Consider the following 21198-nt stretch of genomic DNA (forward strand, 5'->3'; position numbering starts at 1 on the left):
CTGAGTCGGGTCCTAGCTCTGCTCCCCAATTCAGACCCTCTTCCTCCAGCCTGGCTTCACCTTCTCAGCCGCCCCCCAGCCACCACTCCAGGAACCGCCATGCCAGGAGGGACAGAGGGGCCTCTGGTATCAACCTTGACCTCAGACTACAGGACAGCTGGCTCGACCCCAGGCTCACGATTGGCTTTCAGAGGTCCCTCGTGTAAGTGCACGGAGCAGTCACAGTTCAGCACCTCTCTGAGATGATCAGTAATCAGGGCAGGTAGGCAGAGGTTATTATCCACATTTTACAGATGAGGAAACTGAGGTTGACTCCTCTCTCTCACACCTACATCCATGCTGTTACCAATTCTATCTGTTCTGCTTTAACATATTTCCAAATCTGAACCTAATCAAGCCTTTAGCTCCAACCTTCAATTTGTAGGAAATATGGGTGACAAAGGAACAAATTAATAGGCATTTCAGGAAATCAATCAGTCAAATCCATAATGTGGGATCAGGAGATTCTACAGGAGAACTGATGCAGTTCCTTCAACGGATCAACTACATGCAGAGGGAGCGGGGTATGGGGAATGGAGACAGGACTTTTAATCCAGGAATCTCTAAGTTAAAAGAGACTTAAGAGACATAGAAATCAAATTCAGGGACTTCCCTGGCAGTCAGTGGTTAAGACTTGGTGATTCCACTGCAGAGGGTGTGGTTACATGAGAAAATGTTCATATATATGGAAATATTTAAGGATGGAATTACAGGGAATTGCTTTAAAATATTACAGTAAAATAAGGAGAGAGAGAGAAAGGAGTGGAGGGGAAAGGAGGGAAGGGAAGAGAAGGATGAAAGGAAAAAAGAAAATAAAAAGAGAGAGAGGCAGAATATTGAATCTAGGGGATGGGGATTGTGTAGGCTGAATAATGGCCCACAAAAATAGGTTCCGTGGTGTTGGAGAAGACGCTTGAGAGTCCCTTGGACTGCAAGGAGATCCAAAAAGTCTATTCTAAAGGAGATCAGTCCTGGGTGTTCATTGGAAGGACTGATGCTGAGGCTGAAACTCCAGTACTTTGGCCACCTCATGCGAAGAGCTGACTCATTGGAAAAGACTCTGATGCTGGGAGGGATTGGGGGCAGGAGGAGAAGGGGATGACAGAGGATGAGATGGCTGGATGGCATCACCAACTCAATGGACGTGAGTCTGAGTGAACTCCGGGAGTTGGTGATGGACAGGGAGGCCTGGCATGCTGCGATTCATGGGGTCGAAAAGAGTCGGACATGACTGAGTGACTGAACTGAACTGAACTGAATCCCTGGAAGCTGTATACTTTATCTTACATGACAAAGATTTTGCAAGTATCATTAAATTAATACTCTTAAGATGGGGAGATTATCCTGGATTATCCATGTGAGCCTTAATGTAGTCACCAATATCTGAGTAAGAGAGGAAAACTGGATACAGACAGAAGAGGAAAAGGCAATGTGGCCATAGAGGCAGAGTGACAGCCACAACCCAGGAATGCTGCAACCACCAGAAACTGGAAGAGGCAAGGAAGGGACTCCTCCCTGGAGCCTCTGGAGGGAGCACAGCACTGACTCTTTGTCCATCGAAACTGATTTTAGGGGGATTCCCTGGCTGTCGAGTGGTTAAGACTCTGAGGTTTCACTGCTCAGGGCCCAGGTTCGATCCCTTGTTGAGGAGTGCTGTGTCGTTCAGTCCAAAAAAAGAAGAAAAGAAACTGATTTTGGAATTCTGGTCTCCAGAACTGTACGAGAATAAATGTGTGCTATTTTAACCCACCAAGTTTGTGGTCATTTGTTACAGCAGCTGTATGAAACTAATCCAGGTATACAGAGATTTATTACACTTCCCTCTCTTCTTGTGTGTTTGGAAACTTTCCTAATAAAGTTGTGCTTGTGCGTGCTCAATTCACACTACCTATGCAACAGTCTTGCCAAGGAAATAGAAACAGAATTAGCAAGTTCAATTACCAGTTTACAGAATATACATAAAAGGAACAGATCATAGGGATATCCACAGCAAATTCAGACTGCAGTGAATGCACAGAACAAACCATCTGGCTTCTCCAACAAATTATACAGGAGAAAATGATGATGGAAGAACCTACAGATTAAATGAGAATTAAGAGACATAGCAACCAAATTGCTGTGTGTGAGCCTGTTTTGGATCTCAATTCAAACAAATGAGAGAGAGAGGAGCAAAAAAAGAAAAAGAGGAATTACAAAACAATCAGAAATTTGAACACACTGGATATTCAACTATATTAAGGAATTAATGTGGATTGTTAGGTTAATGATTTCACGATTGTGTTAAAAGAATTCTTATCTTTTAGAGATACATATGAAATATAGAAGGCTTCCCTGGTGGCTCAGCGGTACAGAATCCACCTGCCGATGCAGGAGATGCAGGTTCAATCCTTGGGTCAGGCAGATCCCCTGGAGAAGGAAATGGCAACCCACTCCAGTATTTATGCCTGGGAAATCCCATGGACAGAGGAGGCTGGCAAACTACAGTCCATAGGATTGCAAAGAATTGAACACGACTTAGCAATTAAATAACAACAACAACATGAAATATTTACAGATGAAATTATGTATTTGGGGTTCGCTTCAGAATAAAATGGGACGTACTTCAACTGAAAAAAAAATGGGTTGATAATTGTTAGTGTTGGTTGATGGTACCTGAAGTGAAGTGAAGTGAAGGTCGCTCAGTTGTGTCTGACTCTTTGCAATCCCATGAACTGTAGCCTGCCAGGCTCCTCTGTCCATGGAATTCTCCAGGCCAGCATACTGGAGTGAGTTGCCGTTCCCTTCTCCAGGGCATCTTTCCAACCCAGGGATTGAACTCGTCTCCCTCATTGCAGGCAAATTCTTTACTGTCTGAGCCACCAGCGAAGCCCTCAGAACTTTTGAGTAGAAAGTTAAATCACCGCCATGAGTTAAATGACAAGAATGTTTGTCATATATTCCTGACGAGGTCTACATTTTTTACATATGTAAATACTTTTCATACTATGATTTCACAAGTATGTTAAAAGAGTTCTTATCTTTTAGAGACACATACAAAAGATATAGGGCTTCCCTGGTGGTCCCTGGTGGCTCAGCAGTAAAGAATCTACCTGCCAATGCATTTTCAAACTATGGACAGAGGTTCATGACATTGTACAGAAGGCAGTGATCAAGACCATCCCCAAGAAAAAGAAATGCAAAAAGGCAAAAGGGTTGTCTGATGAGGCCTTACAAATAGCTGAGAAAAGAAGAGGAGCTAAAGGCAAAGGAGAAAAGGAAAGATATACCCATCTGAATGCAGAGTTCCAAAGAATAGCAAGGAGAGATAAGAAAGCCTTCCTCAGTGATCAGTGCAAAGAAATAGAGGAAAACAATCAAATGGTAAAGACTAGAGATCTCTTCAAGAAAATTAAAGATATCAAGGGAACATTTCATGCAAAGACGGACTCAATAAAGGACAGAAATGGTATGGACCTAACAGAAGCTGAAGATATTAAGAGCTGGCAAGAATACACACAGTTATACAAAAAAGATCTTCATGACCCAGATAATGACGATAGCGTGATCACTCACCTAGAGCCAGACATCCTGGAATGCGAAGTCAAGTGGGCCTTAGGAAGCATTTCTATGAACAAAGCTAGTGGAGGTGATAGAATTCCAGTTGAGCTATTTCAAATCCTAAAAGATGATGCTGTGAAAGTGCTGCACTCAATATGCCACAAATTTGGAAAACTCAGCAGTGGCCCCAGGACTGGAAATGGTCAGTTTTCATTCCAGTCCCAAAGAAAGGCAATGCCAAAGAATGCTCAAACTACCACACAATTGCACTCATCTCACACAGTAGCAAAGTAATGCTCAAAATTCTCCAAGCCAGGCTTCAGCAATATGTGAACCATGAACTTCCAGATATTCAAGCTGGATTTAGAAAAGGCAGAGGAACCAGAGATCAAAGTGCCAACATCTGCTGGATCATTGAAAAAGCAAGAGAGTTCCAAACAAACCTCTACTTCTGCTTTGTTGACTATGCCAAAGCCTTTGACTGTGTGGATCACAATAAACTGTGGAAAATTCTGAAAGAGATAGGAATACCAGACCACCTGATCTGCCTCTTGGGAAACCTGTATGCAGGTCAGGAAGCAACAGTTAGAACTGGACATGGAACAACAGACTGGTTCCAAATTGGGAAAGGAGTACGTCAAGGCTGTATACTGTCACCCTGCTTATTTAACTTATATGTAGAATACATTATGAGAAATTCTGGACTGGATGAAGCATAAGCTGGAATCAAGATTGCCAGGAGAAATATCAATAACCTCAGATATGCAGATGACACCATCCTTATGGCAGAAAGTGAAGAACTAAAAAGCCTCTTGATGAAAGTGAAAGAGGAGAGTGAAAAAGTTGGCTTAAAGCTCAACATTCAGAAAACTAAGATCATGACATCCAGTCCCATCACTTCCTGGCAAATAGATGGAGAAACAATGGAAACACTGGCAGAGTTTATTTTCGGGGGCTCCAAAATCACTGCGGATAGTGACGACTGCAGCCATGAAATTAAAAGGCACTTGCTCCTTGGAAGAAAAGTTATGACCAACCTAGCAGCATATTAAAAAGCAGAGACATTACTTTGCCAACAAAGATCCATCTAGTCAAAGTTATGGTTTTTCCAGTAGTCATATATGGATGTGAGAGTTGGACTATAAAGAAAGCTGAGCACAGAAGAATTGATGCTTTTGAACTGTGGTGTTGGAGAAGTCTCTTGAGAGTCCCTTGGACAGCAAGGAGATCCACCCAGTCCATCCTAAAGGCAATCAGTCCTGAATATTCATTGAAAGGACTGATGCTGAAGCTGAAACTCCAATACTTTGGCCACCTGATGCGACGAGCTGACTCATTTGAAAAGACCCTGATGCTGGGAAAGATTGAAGGCAAGAGGAGAAGGGGACAAGAGAGGATGAGATGGTTGGATGACATCACTGACTCAATGGACATGAGTTTGAGTAAACTTCGGGAGTTGGTGATGGACAGGGAGGCCTGGCTTGCTGCAGTCCATGGTTGCAAAGAGTGGGGCACGATGGAGTGACTGAACTGAACTGAACTGAAATACTTTTCACTGTTCAACTCTTATAGCAATGATACACAGCTACAGTGCTGAGACACCCTGGAAGTTTCCAGATACCCAGTGTAGAGACCACATGTCCTAACTTACTTTTTCTTTAAGTATAACACCCAAGTTCATACTGATTTTGCTAATAAGCTAATAGTCTCAAATTAGTTCAATGTATGGTTCAAAAGTTTGGTCCTGTTCCCTTAGTCAGGCTTATGTAATTTTAAAAGAGCCAAAGCTTGAGTCTACGTATAGCAAAATGACATGCAATTTAAAAAAACACTGTTTTAGTGCTACTTTTAAAGTTTATGTTGTTAAGGAGGATGTGGCTTTGTAAGCTGATAATTTAACGAGTGGCTAATGCATATATCCGGAGAAGGCAATGGCACCCCTCTCCAGTACTCTTGCCTGGAAAATCCCATGGATGGAGGAGCCTGGTGGGCTGCAGTCCATGGGGTTGCTAGAGTCCGACACGACTGAGCGACTTCACTTTCACTTCTCACTTTCATGCACTGGAGAAGGAAATGGCAACCCACTCCAGTGTTCTTGCCTGGAGAATCCCAGGGACGGGGGAGCCTGGTGGGCTACCATCTATGGGGTTGCACAGAGTCGGACACGACTGAAGTGACTTAGCAGCAGCAGCAGCAGCAATGCATATATCAAAGTTTAGATAATTCCTTACTCTTAGAGTGTGTTGATACCTTGAATGTAGTGTGCTCAGTCACTAAGTTGTGTCTAACTTTTTGACCCCATGGACTGTAGCCCACCAGACTCCTACGTCCATGGGACTCTCCTGTCAAGAATACTGGGGATCCATTATAACTTAGGTGTACTTTTGCATGAATTTTTAATGTTTTATAAGAAAGGGCTTTTTGCTGTTTGTTTTTTTAATGTAATTCAATATTTGTTTGAATTTTAGAGATGAGAACAACAGTGAAAAAAAGAATTGTCCTGAAGCCATTAAAAGCATAATTGTGTCTTGGGATGGACTTTTCCTATGATAGCATCTTCTTAGCACATTAAGTGCTGTATCTCATACAAGGTCAGTTCAGTTCAGTTCAGTCGCTCAGTCGTGTCTGACTCTTTGCGACCCCATGAATTGCAGCATGCCAGGCCTCCCTGTCCATCACCAACTCCAGGAGGTCACCCAAACTCATGTCCATCGAGTCGGTGATGCCATCCAGCCATCTCATCCTCTGTCGTCCCCTTCTCCTCCTGCTCCCAATCCCTCCCAGCATCAGAGTCTTTTCCAATGAGTCAACTCTTCACATGAGGTGGCCAAAGTACTGGAGTTTCAGCTTTAGCATCAGTCCTTCCAATGAACACCCAGGACTGATCTCCTTTAGAATGGACTGGTTGGATCTCCTTGCAGTCCAAGGGACTCTCAAGCGTCTTCTCAACATCACAGTTCAAAAGCATCGATTCTTCAGCACTCAGCTTTCTTCACAGTCCAACTCTCACGTCCATACATGACTACTGGAAAAACCAAAGCCTTGACTAGATGGACCTTTGTTGGCAAAGTAATGTCTCTGCTTTTGAATATGCTATCTAGGTTGGTCTTAACTTTCCTTCCAAGGAGTAAGCGCCTTTTAATTTCATGGCTGCAATCACCATCTGCAGTGATTTTGGAGCCCCAAAAAATAAATTCTGACACTGTTTCCACTGTTTCCCCATCTATTTCCGAGGAAGTGATGGGACCAGATGCCATGATCTTAGTTTTCTGAACGTTGAGCTTTAAGCCAACTTTTTCACTCTCCTCTTTCACTTTCATCAAGAGGCTTTTGAGTTCCTCTTCACTTTCTGCCATAAGGGTGGTGTCATCTGCATACCTGAGGTAAAAATGATGTAACTGGGAATATTATGTTAAATGAAAGAAAAGAACAATAACAGTAAAGATGCTGACATCAATAACATATATAATGGATGTGACTAAACTAGTTTCATGAAATTTGAGCATGTAAAAGAGCATTATATATAAAATAGTAAATTATTGCCCAGAATGATTATGTCAGTAACTAAAAGAATAAATTAACCTGAATCACTCTGTTGTACCCTTGAAACTAACACAACATTGTAAATCAATTATACTTCAATAAAAAATTAAATAATTTTTAAAAAGAATAAGTTAGGGCTTCCCTGGTGGTCCAGTGGTTAAGAATCCACCTGCCAAAGCAAAAGACACAAATTCAATTCCTGATCTGGGAATATCCCACATGCCTGGGGGTAATTAAGCCTATGTCCCAACTACTGAGACGGAGCTCTAGATCAGCAACAGTAGAAAACCCAGGAGCCGCAACAAAGATCCAGTGCAGCCAAAATAAAAAATAAATATTGTAAATAGGCATTTGACTCTAGCAGCCATTCTCACCAGGGGCTACTTTCCCTTCCAAAGACATGTGTCAACGTCTGGACACATCTTTGGTTGTCACAGGTGGCAGGAAGGGGGGCACTGGGGTACTGCTCGCATCTAGTGGGCAGAAGCCGGCAAGGCTGCCAACCAACCTACAAGGCACAGAGCAGTCCCTGCAACAAAAGTGTATTTGGCCCAACATGTTAACAGTGCTGAGGTTGAGAAACTCAGGCTTATGTCATCTTCATTCCAAAGAGTTTATATATTCAAGCTGGCCTTAAAAAGCTTTTGAGGGAATTCCCTGTGGACCAGTGGACCCTGTGGACTCCTCCATCTCACTGCTCTGGCCTGGGTTCAGTTTCTGGTCAGGAAACTAAAACTCCCACAAACCGTGAAGCCCAAAAATAAAAAAATATCTTTGGGGAATCTTGTCATCAGGAAAATAAGGGATTGCTTATTCGAAGAGTGGCCTTATGTTTGGGTTTATAAGAGATTTTAAAGTTTCCTTCATCAAACAAATATTTTCAATGAATAAATTTACCTTAAACTTTAAATGATGATAGTTGATTGTAGATTGATCAATCAATCCAAAATCTGACCACCTGTCACCATCTGCACTTTCACGGCTCAGGTCCAAGCCACCATCATGTCTCATCCGGATGTGGCCCCTCACTGTTCTCCCTGCTTCCACGGTCACACCTCTTTCAGTCTGTTCTCAACACAGTAGTGCAGTTGAGCTTATTAAATGTCATCAGTCAGACCACATCATTCCTCTGCTCAAAACCCACCAGTGACTTCCACCTCGCTAGAGTAAAAGTTGAAGTCCTGGACTTCCCTGGTGGTCCAGTGGTTAAGAATCCACCTGCCAACGCAGGGCACATGGGTTTGTTCCCTGGTCCAGGAAGATCCCACATGCCTCAGGGCAATTAAGCGCGTGTGCTGAAACTACTGAGCCTGTGTTCTAGGGCCTGCACGCTCTAACAAGAGAAAGAATTCAATGAGAAGCCTGTGCACTGCAACCAGAGAACACACTCACAGCAACAAAGACCCAGTGCAGCCAAAAAATAAATAAATAAAATTATCTTTTTAAAAGCCCAAGTCCTTTACAATGCCCCCAGGGGCATACAAGACCTGAGCTCATCTCCAACTTCTCACCCCCCCACCCCCAAGTCAGACCACTTTGCTGATCTCCAGCAGCACACCAGGCATGCACCTGCCTCAGCTTTTTCACCTGCTGTTCTCTCGGCCTAGAATTCTCCTCCCCAGGCACCCAGAGTTCAGGTCTTTACTCAAATGCCACCTCCTCAGTAAGGCTTCCCCAGTTACTTAAACAAATTGCAGCCATTCACTGACATGCCTAGGCCCTCCTACCTTGCTTTATTTTTCTCCACAGCACTTATCACATTTAACACATTGTATATTTCACTTGTTTACTTCGTATATTTTACTTGTTTACTTATCTATGTCCCCAACTAGGTTGTAAGTTCCTTGAGAGCAGGGATTTGTTTGTTGATTACAGTACTGTATCCAATTACCTGGAACACTGCCTGGCACATTGCAGGTGCTCCTTGATTAAGTTTATTGAATGGATGAATAAGGTTAAAAAGACAATGTGACTTATCCAAAGCAACATAGCTGGTAGATGGAACAGGAATTAGAGTCCAGATACATTAAACTCTATATACCCTAAACCCTAGTTCAGTCCTGCACGGCTCCTTTTTAAAATAATTTTATTGATTGATTTATTCGTTGTTGACTGTGCCGAGCCTTCACCACTGCTCGGGTGTTTCTCTAGTTGTGGCAAGCGGGGACTGCTCTCTAGTTGAGGTGCGTGGGTTTCTCACTGCAGTGGCTTCTCTTGTTATGCAGCACAGACTCTAGGCGTGCGGGCTTCAGTAGTCGTGGCACGTGGGATCTAGAGCACAGGCTCAGTAGTTGTGGCATACAGGCTTAGTTGGTCCACGGCATCTTCCTGCACCAGGGATCAAATGCGTGTCTCCCTCATTGGCAGGCAGATTCTTTACCACTGAGTCACGAGGGAAGCCCTGCACACCTGTTACAAAGGCTCTGGTGACTTCATTCTGCTCTCTCAAGCTATCCTTCACTCAGAGTGACGTGGACACTTTCTTTCTGGGAACAATCCTTTTCTCACCCATCGGTGGAGGATGTGTGAGGAAGAGCATCAGAGAAAAGAGCATGGGTTCTCGAATCAAAGACACTTGAGTTCAAAACCTTGACTGCCACCAAGTCTCTGTTTGAATTTGGAAAAGCCAACTTACCTCTTCAAACTTGTTTCAGAATCTGCAAACTGGGAATAGCATAAGTACTTCACTCTGTTGTGACGAATACGTGACAAAAAAAAAGTTATGAAGATTGAAAAAGAAAAGCAAATCATTTTCACATGCAATATGATTTATAGAAAAATTAAAGCTATTCCATGGGAAAATTATTAGAATCAATAAAAGACCTCAGTAAGATTTCTGGATATAAAATCAATAATAAAAATCATTTATGTTCCAGAGTTTCTCTGATGATCCAGTGGTTAGGACTCAGTGCTTTCACTGCAGTGGCCAGGGTTCAGTTCCTGGTCAGAAAATGTGGATTCTGCAACCCATGAAGTGTGGCCAAAAATAAAAAGAAAAAAAAATCAATCATGTTCCTATAAACAAGCAATAAACAGAAAATGTCATTTTTTAAGACCCAATTTATGATACCAAGAAAACTATGTTGGCCTAAGATGTATTGAGTCTTAATGGAGGAAATTATAAAATTATTGAAAAATAGCTAAATGAGAACTAGATGCTGAAAAAATCAAAAAGGAAATCAAAATATACCTAGAAACAAATGACAATGAAAACACAACTCAAAACCTATGGGATTCAATAAAAGCAGTACTAAGAGGAAAGTTGATACAAGCCTACCTCAAGAAACAAGAGAAACATCAAATAAATGGCATAACCTTACACCTAAAGCAACTAGAAAAAGAAGAACAAAAAACCCCACAAAGTCAATAGAAGGAAATAAATCATAAAAATCAGAGCAAAAATAAATGAAAAAGAAATCAAGAAGAATTAGATGAATGGGTAAATGCAAAATATTCATTCATGGAATCATCAATATCATAAAGATGTAAGTTCTTCCCAATTAAGTCAATAAGCTCAGTGCCAGTTCAATCAAAATCCAAATAGATATTAATTAACTATATGCTAGGAGTACTTTCACAATGTATATATATAAAATCACTATGATGTACATCTTAAATATCTTACAATTACATTTGTCAATCATACCTCAATAAAGCTGGGGTAAAAATAACATGTAAAGCACTCCAAAAAAAAAAAAAAATCCCAATAGAGTTGTGCAAGGAACTTTACAAGCTGATCCTAAAATTCCTAAAATTCCAGATGAAAAAGCAAAGAGCCAAGACTAGCCAACAAAAGTTTGATGCACACAAGAACATAGACACATGATAGAATTTCTGCTATCTTATGTTGTTGTTGTTTTCAGTTGCTAAGTCACGTCTGACTCTTTGCAACCCCATGGACTGCGGCATGCCAGGCTTCTCTGTCCATCACTATCTCTCTGAGTTTACTCAAACTGATGTCCACTGAGTCAGTGATGCCATCCAACCATCTCATCCTTTGTTGCCATCTTCTCCCCTTGCCCTCAATTTTTCTCAGCATCACGGTCTTTTCCAATGAGTCAGTTCTTCACATCAGGTGGCTGAAATACTGGAGCTTCAGCTTCAGCATCGGTCCTTCCAATGAATATTCAGGACTGATTTCCTTTAGGATGAACTGGTTTGATCTTCTTGCAGTCCAAGGAACTCTCAAGAGTCTTCTCTACCACCAGAGTTCAAAAGCATCAATTCTTCAGCACTCAGCCTTCTTTATGGTCCGACTCTCACATCCATACATGACTACTGAAAAACCATAGCTTTGACTATATGGACCTTTGTCGGCATAGTGACGTCTTTGCCTTTTAAAACACTGTCTAGGTTTGACATAGCTATTCTTCCGAGGAGCAAGAATCTCTTAACAAGTCTTAGTATAATGTTATAGTAGTAAGACAGGGTAGTATTAACAATGGGACAAGCAGATAGACAAAAGGAATAAAATAGACATACTGGAAAGAGAGATCACAAAAAGAGATCATAAACATGGAAATTTGATATATATGACAGAGTTGCCATTACAGATCAGTAGAGTAGATACTCGGAGAAGGCAATGGCACCCCACTCCAGTACTCTTGCCTGGAAAATCCCATGGACGGAGGAGCCTGGTGGGCTGTATAGTCCATGTGGTCGTGAAGAGTCGGACACAACTGAGTGACTTCACTTTCACTTTTCACTTTCATGCATTGGAGAAGGAAATGGCAACCCACTCCAGTGTTCTTGCCTGGAGAATCCCAGGGACGGGGGAGCCTGGTGGGCTGCCATCTATGGGGTCGCACAGAGTCCGACACGACTGAAGCGACTTAGCAGCAGCAGCAGCAGAGTAGATACTTGTGAAAATCATTGGCTATCCATTAGGGGGAAAACACAACAAAATTAGATTCCTACTTCACACCATATCCAGAATTAAACTTCTATTGACATAAAGAACTAGCTATGATGATAAAAAAAACTTTGTATAGAGGAAAATATCTTTATGAGCTAAGGGTCAGGGAAATTTTACAGATTCGATCATTAGTCAAGGAGTTAAGATCCCACATGCCTCACAGCCAAAAAGCCAGAGCATAAACAGAAACAATATTGTAATAAATTCAATAAAGACTTTAAAAACTACCCACATCAAAAAAGTCTTTAAAAAAGAAAAAAGACATTGAAATTATTAATATTATAACAAAGAAAAATTGGATAAATGTGATCATCTAAAGTTAAAAACTGCATACTTCAAAGGATACTATAAAAGTAGTAAAGAAAAAAAAAAAGTAGTAAAGAAATAAGTCACAGACCAGGAGAAGATATTTATATCATATGTATCAAAGGATTTTCAGGCATAATATGATAGTAATTCCTAAAAACCAGTAACTTAAAGAAAAGCCCTTAAAATGGGTAAAGAAAGAAGTAGGCAGTTTACAAAAGAAAAAGCCTGAAGGCTAACAAACATAAAAATATGGTCAAAAGATATGGTCAAAATATGGTCAAAAATATGGTTTCAGAAAAATCAGGAGTTCAAGTTTAAACAAACCTACTATGTTGGAAAAAATGAAAGTCTGCCAATTCCAAGTACCGAGGAGGATGTAGAACAGTGGAAACCCTCATTACACTGATAAAAAGAAATGACAAATGGTGCCACCATTTTGGAAATTAATTTCATACTAAAGTTTAATGTGCACGTTCTTCTTAGGTTCACACTGGAGATATTAATATTTGTATGTTTCTCAATGTAATCCTGTACATCAGTGTAATCCTATACATATGTTAAAATGAACAGAGCTACATGTAATAACCTGGATAATAAACATAATACTAAACTAAAACAGCGAGCTGCAGAAGGATGTATATAACATGATACTGTTTCCTAAGACTTTAAACATTATTATTATTGGTGGGCACAATACAGATGCATCAATAGATAAAGACAGATTCAGGTTATGATTATGCCTGGGGAGAGAGGGAGGGAGCAGGGTTAGTAAGGATACACAGAAGGCTTCTATTATATCTTCAATATTCTAGTTAACTCAGCAGTAGGTGCACAGGATTTTGTAATATGTATTTATAAATATACCCAAGCCTGGGATTTGCAGAGATAATTTGGAGAAAGAGAAGTCAAGAAAGTGGTTGGTGGTGGTTCAGTGGTTAAGAATCCACTTGCCAATGCAGGGGACATAAGTTCGATCCCTGGTCCTGGAAGACCTCATACGTCAAGAAGCAACCAAGCCCATAGGCCATAACTACTGAGCCTGTGCTCCAGAGGCCAACATCTTCAGCAATAGAAGCCACCAAAATGAGATGGTCCCAGTTCCCACCACTAAAGAGGGTCCACTCAGCAACGAAGACCCAGCGCAGCCAAAATAATTAATTAAAAGAAAAAAAGAAAGTGCCACATTGTATATCAAGATTTACAATAAAGTTATAGTAATTAAAATAGGATGGGGAATTCCCTGGTGATCCAGTGGTTAGGACTTGGAGATTTCATTGCCATGAGCCTGGATTTAATACTCCCTCATAGCTCAGTTGGTAAAGAATCCGCCTGCAAGGCTGGAGACCCCAGTTCGATTCCTATGTCGGGAAGATCCCCTGGAGAAGGGATAGGCTACCTACTCCAGTATTCTTGGGCTTCCCTGTGGCTGGTAAAGAATCCCCCTGCAATGCAGGAGACCTAGGTTCTATCTCTGGGTTGGGAAGATCCCCTGGAGAAGGGAAAGGCTGCCTACTCCAGTATTCTGCCCTGAAAATTCCATGGACTGTATAGTCCATGGGGTCGCAAAGAGTCAGTCACAACTGAGCGACTTTCACTTTCAGGGAATTAAGATCTGTCAAGTTAGCCCCGCAAGCGGTACTGCCAAAAAAAAAAAAAGGACAAGGTTAGACAAATAGTGCAAATGGGCAGAATAGAGAAAGAATCACTGGAGGAGGGGGATGACTACAAAACCAGAGACCTCAGAGCCTGTAAGTCACTGGGGCGGCAGACTCATTCGCCCTCCCGGGGATGGCAGCCCTGATGCTCAGCCATCCTGAAACCTCCATGACTCCTCATCACAGCCTCAGTTTCTCTCTCTGACTCTCTCACTTACTCACCTTCCCTCAAACTTTGGGAGGTTGAATCCCATCTCTGCCTCTTAACATGGTCCCCTGAGCCTCTTCATTTATGAAGCGGGAATGACACCTCCAACCTCATCGTGGAATTAAGTCTGGACCTAATTCCTGGACCGTGCCTGGCCTCGGGTCCCGACTCTCCTCACTCCTCTTCCTCGTCTCCTCTCTCTCTCTCTCTCTCCCTCCTTTGGTCAGGGCTGAGTCCCACGGGCTCCCCATCTCCAGCCTGGGCACAACTTGGACAGCAGTGAGAACTGCTCCCCTTCCCCTCGCTTGTAAGAGGGGTCACCTCATCCTGCACTGGATCCTGAAAGGAAGCCTCAGGGGTGGGGCAGGGCCCCCAGGGGTGAGATACGGGGAGAAGATTCAGGCCCAGGGGACTCAAGGGAGCGGGTCTCCCTGACAATTTAGGGCAAGAGAGGACTTAGGCTGGAAGGAGCCCTCTGTTTTCCAGCCCCCACTGCTCACCCTGCTAGACTGCCCCATTAAAAGAGAGGCTGGGAATTTCCTGGCGATCCCGTGGTTAGGCACTTTCACTGCTGAGGACCCAGTTTCAATCCCTGTTTGGGGAAGAGAATGAAATCGGGTGTTCTGAGAACAAGGATAAGAGGGAATCATTTCACTGTGCGTTCTTTCTTTCATATCTACTGAACTTTTAACTGGCTCCTTTGTGACCTCTTTATAAAAACTTTTTTTAAAAATTTAATAAATAAAAAAGAGATGGAGTCTGATGTCAGAGTTGAAGTGTTAGTGGCTCAGTCATCTCTGCCTTTTCACAACCCCATGAACTGTAGCCCGCCAGACTCCTCTGTCCATGGAATTCTCCAGGCAAGAATACTGGAGTGGGTAGCCATTCCTTTCTCCAAAAGTGAAACTGTTAGTCACTCAGACTTGCTGCAAAGTTGCTTCAGTCGTGTCTGAGTCTGTGCGACCCCATAGATGGCAGCCCACCAGGCTCCCCGGTCCTTGGGATTCTCCAGGCAAGAATACTGGAGTGGGTTGCCATTTCCTTCTCCAATGCATGAAAGTGAAAAGTGAAAGGGAAGTTGCTCAGTCGTGTCCGACTCTTAGCGACCCCATGGACTACAGCCTACCAGGCTCCTCCATCCATGGGATTTTCCAGGCAAGAGTACTGGAGTGGGGTGACATTGCCTTCTCCGAAGACTTAACTAGATCTAAATTCCATTGCTGCCTGCTAGCTGTGGCATATCAGGCAAGTTTCTTAACCTCTCTGAACATCTATGGAAACATAGCTACAAAATGAGGGTTATAGCCCTTTTGACTCTCTGAGTGGCACCATGGTGGTCGGCAAGAACAAGCGCCTTACGAAAGGAGGCAAAAAGGGAGCCAAGAAGAAAGTGGTTGACCCATTTTCTAAAAAAGATTGGTATGATGTGAAAGCACCAGCTATGTTCAACATAAGGAATATTGGGAAAACATTGGTCACCAGAACTCAAGGAACCAAAATCACATCTGATGGCCTCAAAGGTCGTGTTTTTGAAGTGAGTCTTGCTGATCTGCAGAATGATGAAGTAGCATTTAGAAAATTCAAGCTAATTACGGAGGATGTTCAGGGCAAAAACTGCCTGACTAATTTTCATGGTATGGATCTTACCCGTGACAAAATGTGCTCCATGGTCAAAATATGGCAGACCATGATTGAAGCTCACGTTAATGTCAAGACTACCGATGGTTACTTGCTTCGTCTATTCTGTGTGGGTTTTACTAAAAAGCGCAACAATCAGATTCGGAAGACCTCTTACGCCCAGCACCAGCAGGTGCGCCAGATCCGCAAGAAGATGATGGAAATCATGACCTGAGAGGTGCAGACAAATGACTTGAAAGAGGTGGTCAATAAATTGACTCCAGATAGCATTGGAAAATACATAGAAAAGGCTTGCCAATCTATTTATCCACTCCATGATGTCTTCGTTAGAAAAGTAAAAATGCTGAAGAAACCCAAATTTGAATTGGGAAAACTCATGGAGCTACATGGTGAAGGTAGTAGTTCTGGAAGAGCTACCGGGGATGAGACAGGTGCTAAAGTTGAACGAGCTGATGGATACGAGCCACCAGTCCAAGAATCGGTTTAAAATGCAGACTCTTAATGGTGACAAATAAAAGATCTTATTTGTGGTAAAAAAAAAAAATTGAGGGTTATAATACAGTATCTATCTACTTCATAAAGGTGGTGGTAGTTTAGTTGCTAAGTCTTGTCCGACTCTTGTGACCCCACGGACTATAGCCTGCCAGGCTCCTCTCTCCATGGGATTTTCCAGGCAAGAATACTGGAGGGGGTTGCCATTTCCTTCTCCAGGGGATCTGCCCGACCCAGAAATCGAACCCAGGTCTCCTGCATTGCAGGCAGATTCTTTACCGATGGAGCTATGAGGGAAACATTGTATTACTTCATAAAAGTATCACATAATTAAATAAGATAGTACTCAGGAAAGCAGTGAGCTTGGTGTCTGACCCCCGGTAGGCATGTGATAAATGTTAGCTAGATTTTTAATATCAGCTTGTGCAGAGTCCCAGGATCATCAGGAAGCAGCACTCAGACAGCCAGGAGAGGCATCCCCCCAGCCCATCATGCTCCATGATGTGGCCAGGACCCCCAGCTCTGTTCCTGGCTGCCCCCTCCCTGCCCCTGTGCACAAGCAGAGCCCAAGGTTGGAGGCGAGAAGTAGGGATAGCATTACTGACTGGGCCCCAGCTCCCGCCTTAGCTGAGCAGTGCCACCAAGGATCTCGGGGCCCTGTTTGGGGGTGTGAGGAGCTTCTAGGATATGTGCGTGTGATTGCACTGATCTCTATATATGTGTGCATGTGTCTATGTGGAGTAGGTTAGTTTGCTGTGAGTGAGGAGTGGAGGGTCTTTCATGTCTGGGCTTCTTATGTCCTGCAAGGGTTCATGTGTTGTGTGAAAGTAAAAGTGTTAGTGGCTCAGTCGTGTCTGACTCTTTGCGACCCCATGGACTGCAGCCCGCCAGGCTCCTCTGTCCATGTGGATTCTCCAGGCAAGAATACTGGAGTGAGTTGCCATGCCCTCCTCCAGGGGATCTTCCCGACCCAGGGATCAAACCCAGGTCTTCTGCATTGTAGGCAGATTCTTTCCCATCTGAGCCACCAGGGAAGCCCTCATGTTATGAGTCGGTGCTATTGTACACGTTGTGTGTCTGTAAGGATGTATTTCGTTCTGTGGGATATACATCCCATGAGGGACTGTTGTGTCAACTGTGAAATCGTGTGTGTTGTGTGTCGTGAGGAGTCACCGGTTGAGTCAGCAGATGCTAAGGGTCTGTTGTATGATGTGTATTTGTGAAGGGGCGTGGATGGTGTCTGTGTGGGATGACACTGTGTTTTCTATCAAGTGTGTGAGGAAATGCCATGTCTGTTGGTGACTGTGTGTGATAAATGTCTGTGAGGAGTGAAAGGATGTGTTCTCTGTCTGTGAGTCATAAGGGTGTTGGGTGTCCATGAGGGGGTGCTGAGGGGAGGGAAATCCGACGTAACCCAGCTCCGCAGGCCCCTCCAGAGCCTGACCAGCCTCAAGGATCCTGAGGAGCAGCCAGACAAAGCAGCCAAACCTGACCCTCTCACCCAGACCACTAGCCTCTTACCTGAGAAACTGCAGGGACAGTGGTCCAGGAGGTGACAAAGAGGCTGAGGGGGCGGTGGGAGCCGCCGTCCTGCCGGCTTCTCAGAGGACTCAGGAAACGGGGCCGGGAACTGGGAGGAGGCAGAAGGCAGGCCCAGACCCAGGTGCGTGACTCACTTTACGCTCCAATCCCCAGTGAGCAGCGGTGGATAAAGGATTGGGGAAGGCCTGGCTGCAGGCACTATCGGGTGGGCACAAGGCCAGGATGCCAGGTCCTTGGGTGGGGCCCCAACTCTAAGGTTACCAGAAATACACACATCCTGCAGGGAGTCTTTCTCTGCCTCTGCACATCAGCTCAGCCAACAGCACTGGACTGGTCCATCCGGTGCAGAACTGCTCTGGGAGGAAGGGCTAGGCCTGGGCTGGCAGAGGAGGAAGGAACTGGGTCCCCTGTCTCAGGGGAAGATGGGCCCTGACCAAGGTCCCAACCCTGTCTCAGGAGCCCAGGCTTCAGTGGGTGCAGTCTCGACTCCAGTGACCCCCAGGATGCTAGAAAAAGCCCAAAGCTGCTATCTGAAGATACCCCCATCTGAGGGGATGCACAGCCAGTCTTGCCCACAGGAAGCCACCGTCCAGTGGGTGTGGCAACCTGCCCTCAAGTGCTCCCAGCCAAGGAGGAGACAGCCTGCCCTCAGGGATGCCGTTTGTTAGGAAAGAGGAAATTCTTCTTCCTGAAGCCAGCTGCTTGTAAGAGAAGACACATGTCTGCCCTCATGAGCCCCCAGTTTGAGGGAAAAGAGAGATCCTTGCTCTGTGGAGTGTCTACTCTGACCATGGCAAAGCACCACAGTTCTGTCAAAGCCTAGGACTCTGCCTGGGCTCCAACTTTGCACATTCTGTGCTGAGAGTTACTCTTTATCTCCACCTTCACCCCCCGCCCCCCCAAACTGACCTTCTGAAATATCTGATGGGACTTAGCAGGAAGCAAAGCTGTCAGGCCACAGAGGAAAGCAAAACTGGGCGGTGGCATTCTCAAATACTAACTCTATGAATCTATGAAACTAAGGTTTGACTGCTGCCTCTGGCCTTCAGCTGGAGCCTGCTCAGAACCTCAGTTTCCTGGGTCAGTAACAGTCACACATACTCCCTCCATTATCCTGACACAGCGCGTGGCACATAATAGGAACTCAGTAAGTGAACCTGTCCCCTGAGAAATCTGTATGCGGGTCAAGAAGCAGCACTTAGAACTGGACATGGAACAGCGACTGGTTCAAAACTAGGAGAGAATTACATCAAGGCTGTATATTGTCACCATGCTTATTTAACTTCTATGCATCATGGGAAATACCAGGCTGGATGAATCACAGGCTGGAATCAAGATTGCCAAGACAAATATCAACAACCTCAGATATGTGGACGATACCCCTCCTCTCGCAGAAAGTGAAGAGGAACTAAAGAACCTCTTGCTGAGGGTGGGTGAAAGAGAGTGAAAAAGCTAGCTTAAAACTCAATATTAAAAAAAACAAAGATCATGGCATCCTATCCCATCACTTCATGGCAAAGAGAAGGGGAAAAAGTGGGAGCAGTGACAGATTTTCTTTTCTTGGGCTCCCAAATCACTGCATACCCTGTCTGCAGCCATGAAATTACAAGACACTTGCTCCTTGGAAGAAAAGCTATGACTAACCTAGACAGCATTTTAAAAAGCAAAGACATCACTTTGCCGACAAAGGTCCGTATATTCAAAGCTATGGTTTTTCCAGTAGTCATGTACAGATGTGAGAGTTGGATCATAAAGAAGGCTGAACGCCGAAGAATTGATGCTTTCAAACTGTGGTGCTGGAGAAGACTCTTGAGAGTCCCTTGGACAGGAAGAAGATCAAACCAGTCAATCCTAAAGGAAATCAACTTTGAATATTCATTAGAAGGACTGATGCTGAAGCTGAAGCTCCAATATTTTGGCCACCTGATGCAAAGAGCCGATTCATTGGAAAAGACCCTGATTGATGCTGGGAAGGATTGAAGGCAAAAGGAGAAGGGGGTGGCAGAGGATGAGATGATTAGATAACATCACCGACTCAATGGACATGAGTTTGAGCAAACTCCAGGAGATAGTAGAGCACAGAGGAGACTGGAATGCCGCAGTCCATGGGTTCGAAAAGAGTCGGACACAACTTAGTGACTGAACAACAACAAGTGACAACCACTTTATTTACCCAAGTTCCTGCCTGGTGCTGCTAATTGGAAGTCAAATCCATTCTCCGTATCAGACTCAATTGGAGAAATTGTTAAAAATGAAAAGCAGTTTTTAACTGTTGAAAAAAAAGAAAAGCAGTTTCTCAGATTCCACTTCAAGAGTGTTTCTGAATCAGCAGTGCTGGTTAGGGGACCCAGAAATGCATTTTTTTTTTTATTAGAGTGAGGAGGGACGAGGACTACTTTATTATTATTATTTTATCTTGGCTATGCTGGGCCTTCATGGTGGCCTGCAGACTTCTCTCTAATTTCAGAGCACGGGTTAGAGCTTAGGCTCAGGGGCTTAGTTGCTCCACGGCATGTGGGATCTTAGTTTCTGGACCCAGGATCAAAACCGTGTACCCTTCATTGGGAGGCAGATTCTTAACCACTGGACCACTAGGGAAATCAGGGAAATGAATTTTTAACAAGCACCCAGGTGATTCCAAGGTAGGAAGGTGGTTGCAGAGCAGGCTTGGAGGGAGGCTGGAGGAAGCCAGGGCAAGGAGAGGCTGATTACCTAAAGGCTTTTTCTAGCTAGGTTCACTTGCTCTAAACCAGAGGTGTAAGGCGAAGATTTTTACATCTCTGGCGGAACCCCAAGCTCTCTCCACCCCGCCTACCTCCCAGTGGACTCTCTGTCGCTGCCTGAGTTTCCAATGCTGGCTGGATTAACCCAGAAGCTTGTTAAAGATCCAGTTGTCTGTTTCCTCCACCCTGAGTCCTGAATCCGAATCTTCAGGGAAACCAGAGAATGCTTTTTAACAAGTTTCCCAGGCGACCTCCACCCTCTGCTTTTCCACCCAATTCCTGGAGCAGGAACCACCCTCCAGGAGGAGGGTTTGGGGAGAATACCCTGCACCCCGCCAGGCACTGGATTCTCTGATCTCCTTCGCCCTCAGGGCAGCAGATTTAAGAGCTGAGGAAGCTGACGCTCAGAGAAGCTTCAAGGCTCCAGTCTGCCTGACGCCAAACACAGGCCTGTTGCCTGCAAGGTTTGTCTCCTCCATTTGCAACGTCTGTTCTCCAATAAACAGAATCTCAATAAACGGAATCTCATTTGAGTTCATGGAACAGGGACGCAGAAGGTATTTTTAGCCTCATTTTACAGAAGAGGAAGCTAAAACC

The 21198-nt window shown here is 44.1% G+C and overlaps 1 protein-coding gene across 1 annotated transcript; it reads left to right on the forward strand.

Moving 5' to 3' along the window:
• The first annotated feature begins 15526 nt into the window (after window positions 1–15526).
• Window positions 15527–16382, forward strand: LOC102281706 (small ribosomal subunit protein eS1). Its single transcript, XM_070379473.1, has one exon. It carries the CDS (start codon window positions 15537–15539, stop codon window positions 16056–16058), a length of 522 nt encoding a protein of 173 aa, XP_070235574.1. The 5' UTR covers window positions 15527–15536; the 3' UTR covers window positions 16059–16382.
• The last annotated feature ends 4816 nt before the right edge of the window (window positions 16383–21198 follow it).

This window comes from Bos mutus, chromosome 2, assembly GCF_027580195.1.
Source record: "Bos mutus isolate GX-2022 chromosome 2, NWIPB_WYAK_1.1, whole genome shotgun sequence".
Classification (NCBI taxonomy): Eukaryota; Metazoa; Chordata; class Mammalia; order Artiodactyla; family Bovidae; genus Bos; species Bos mutus.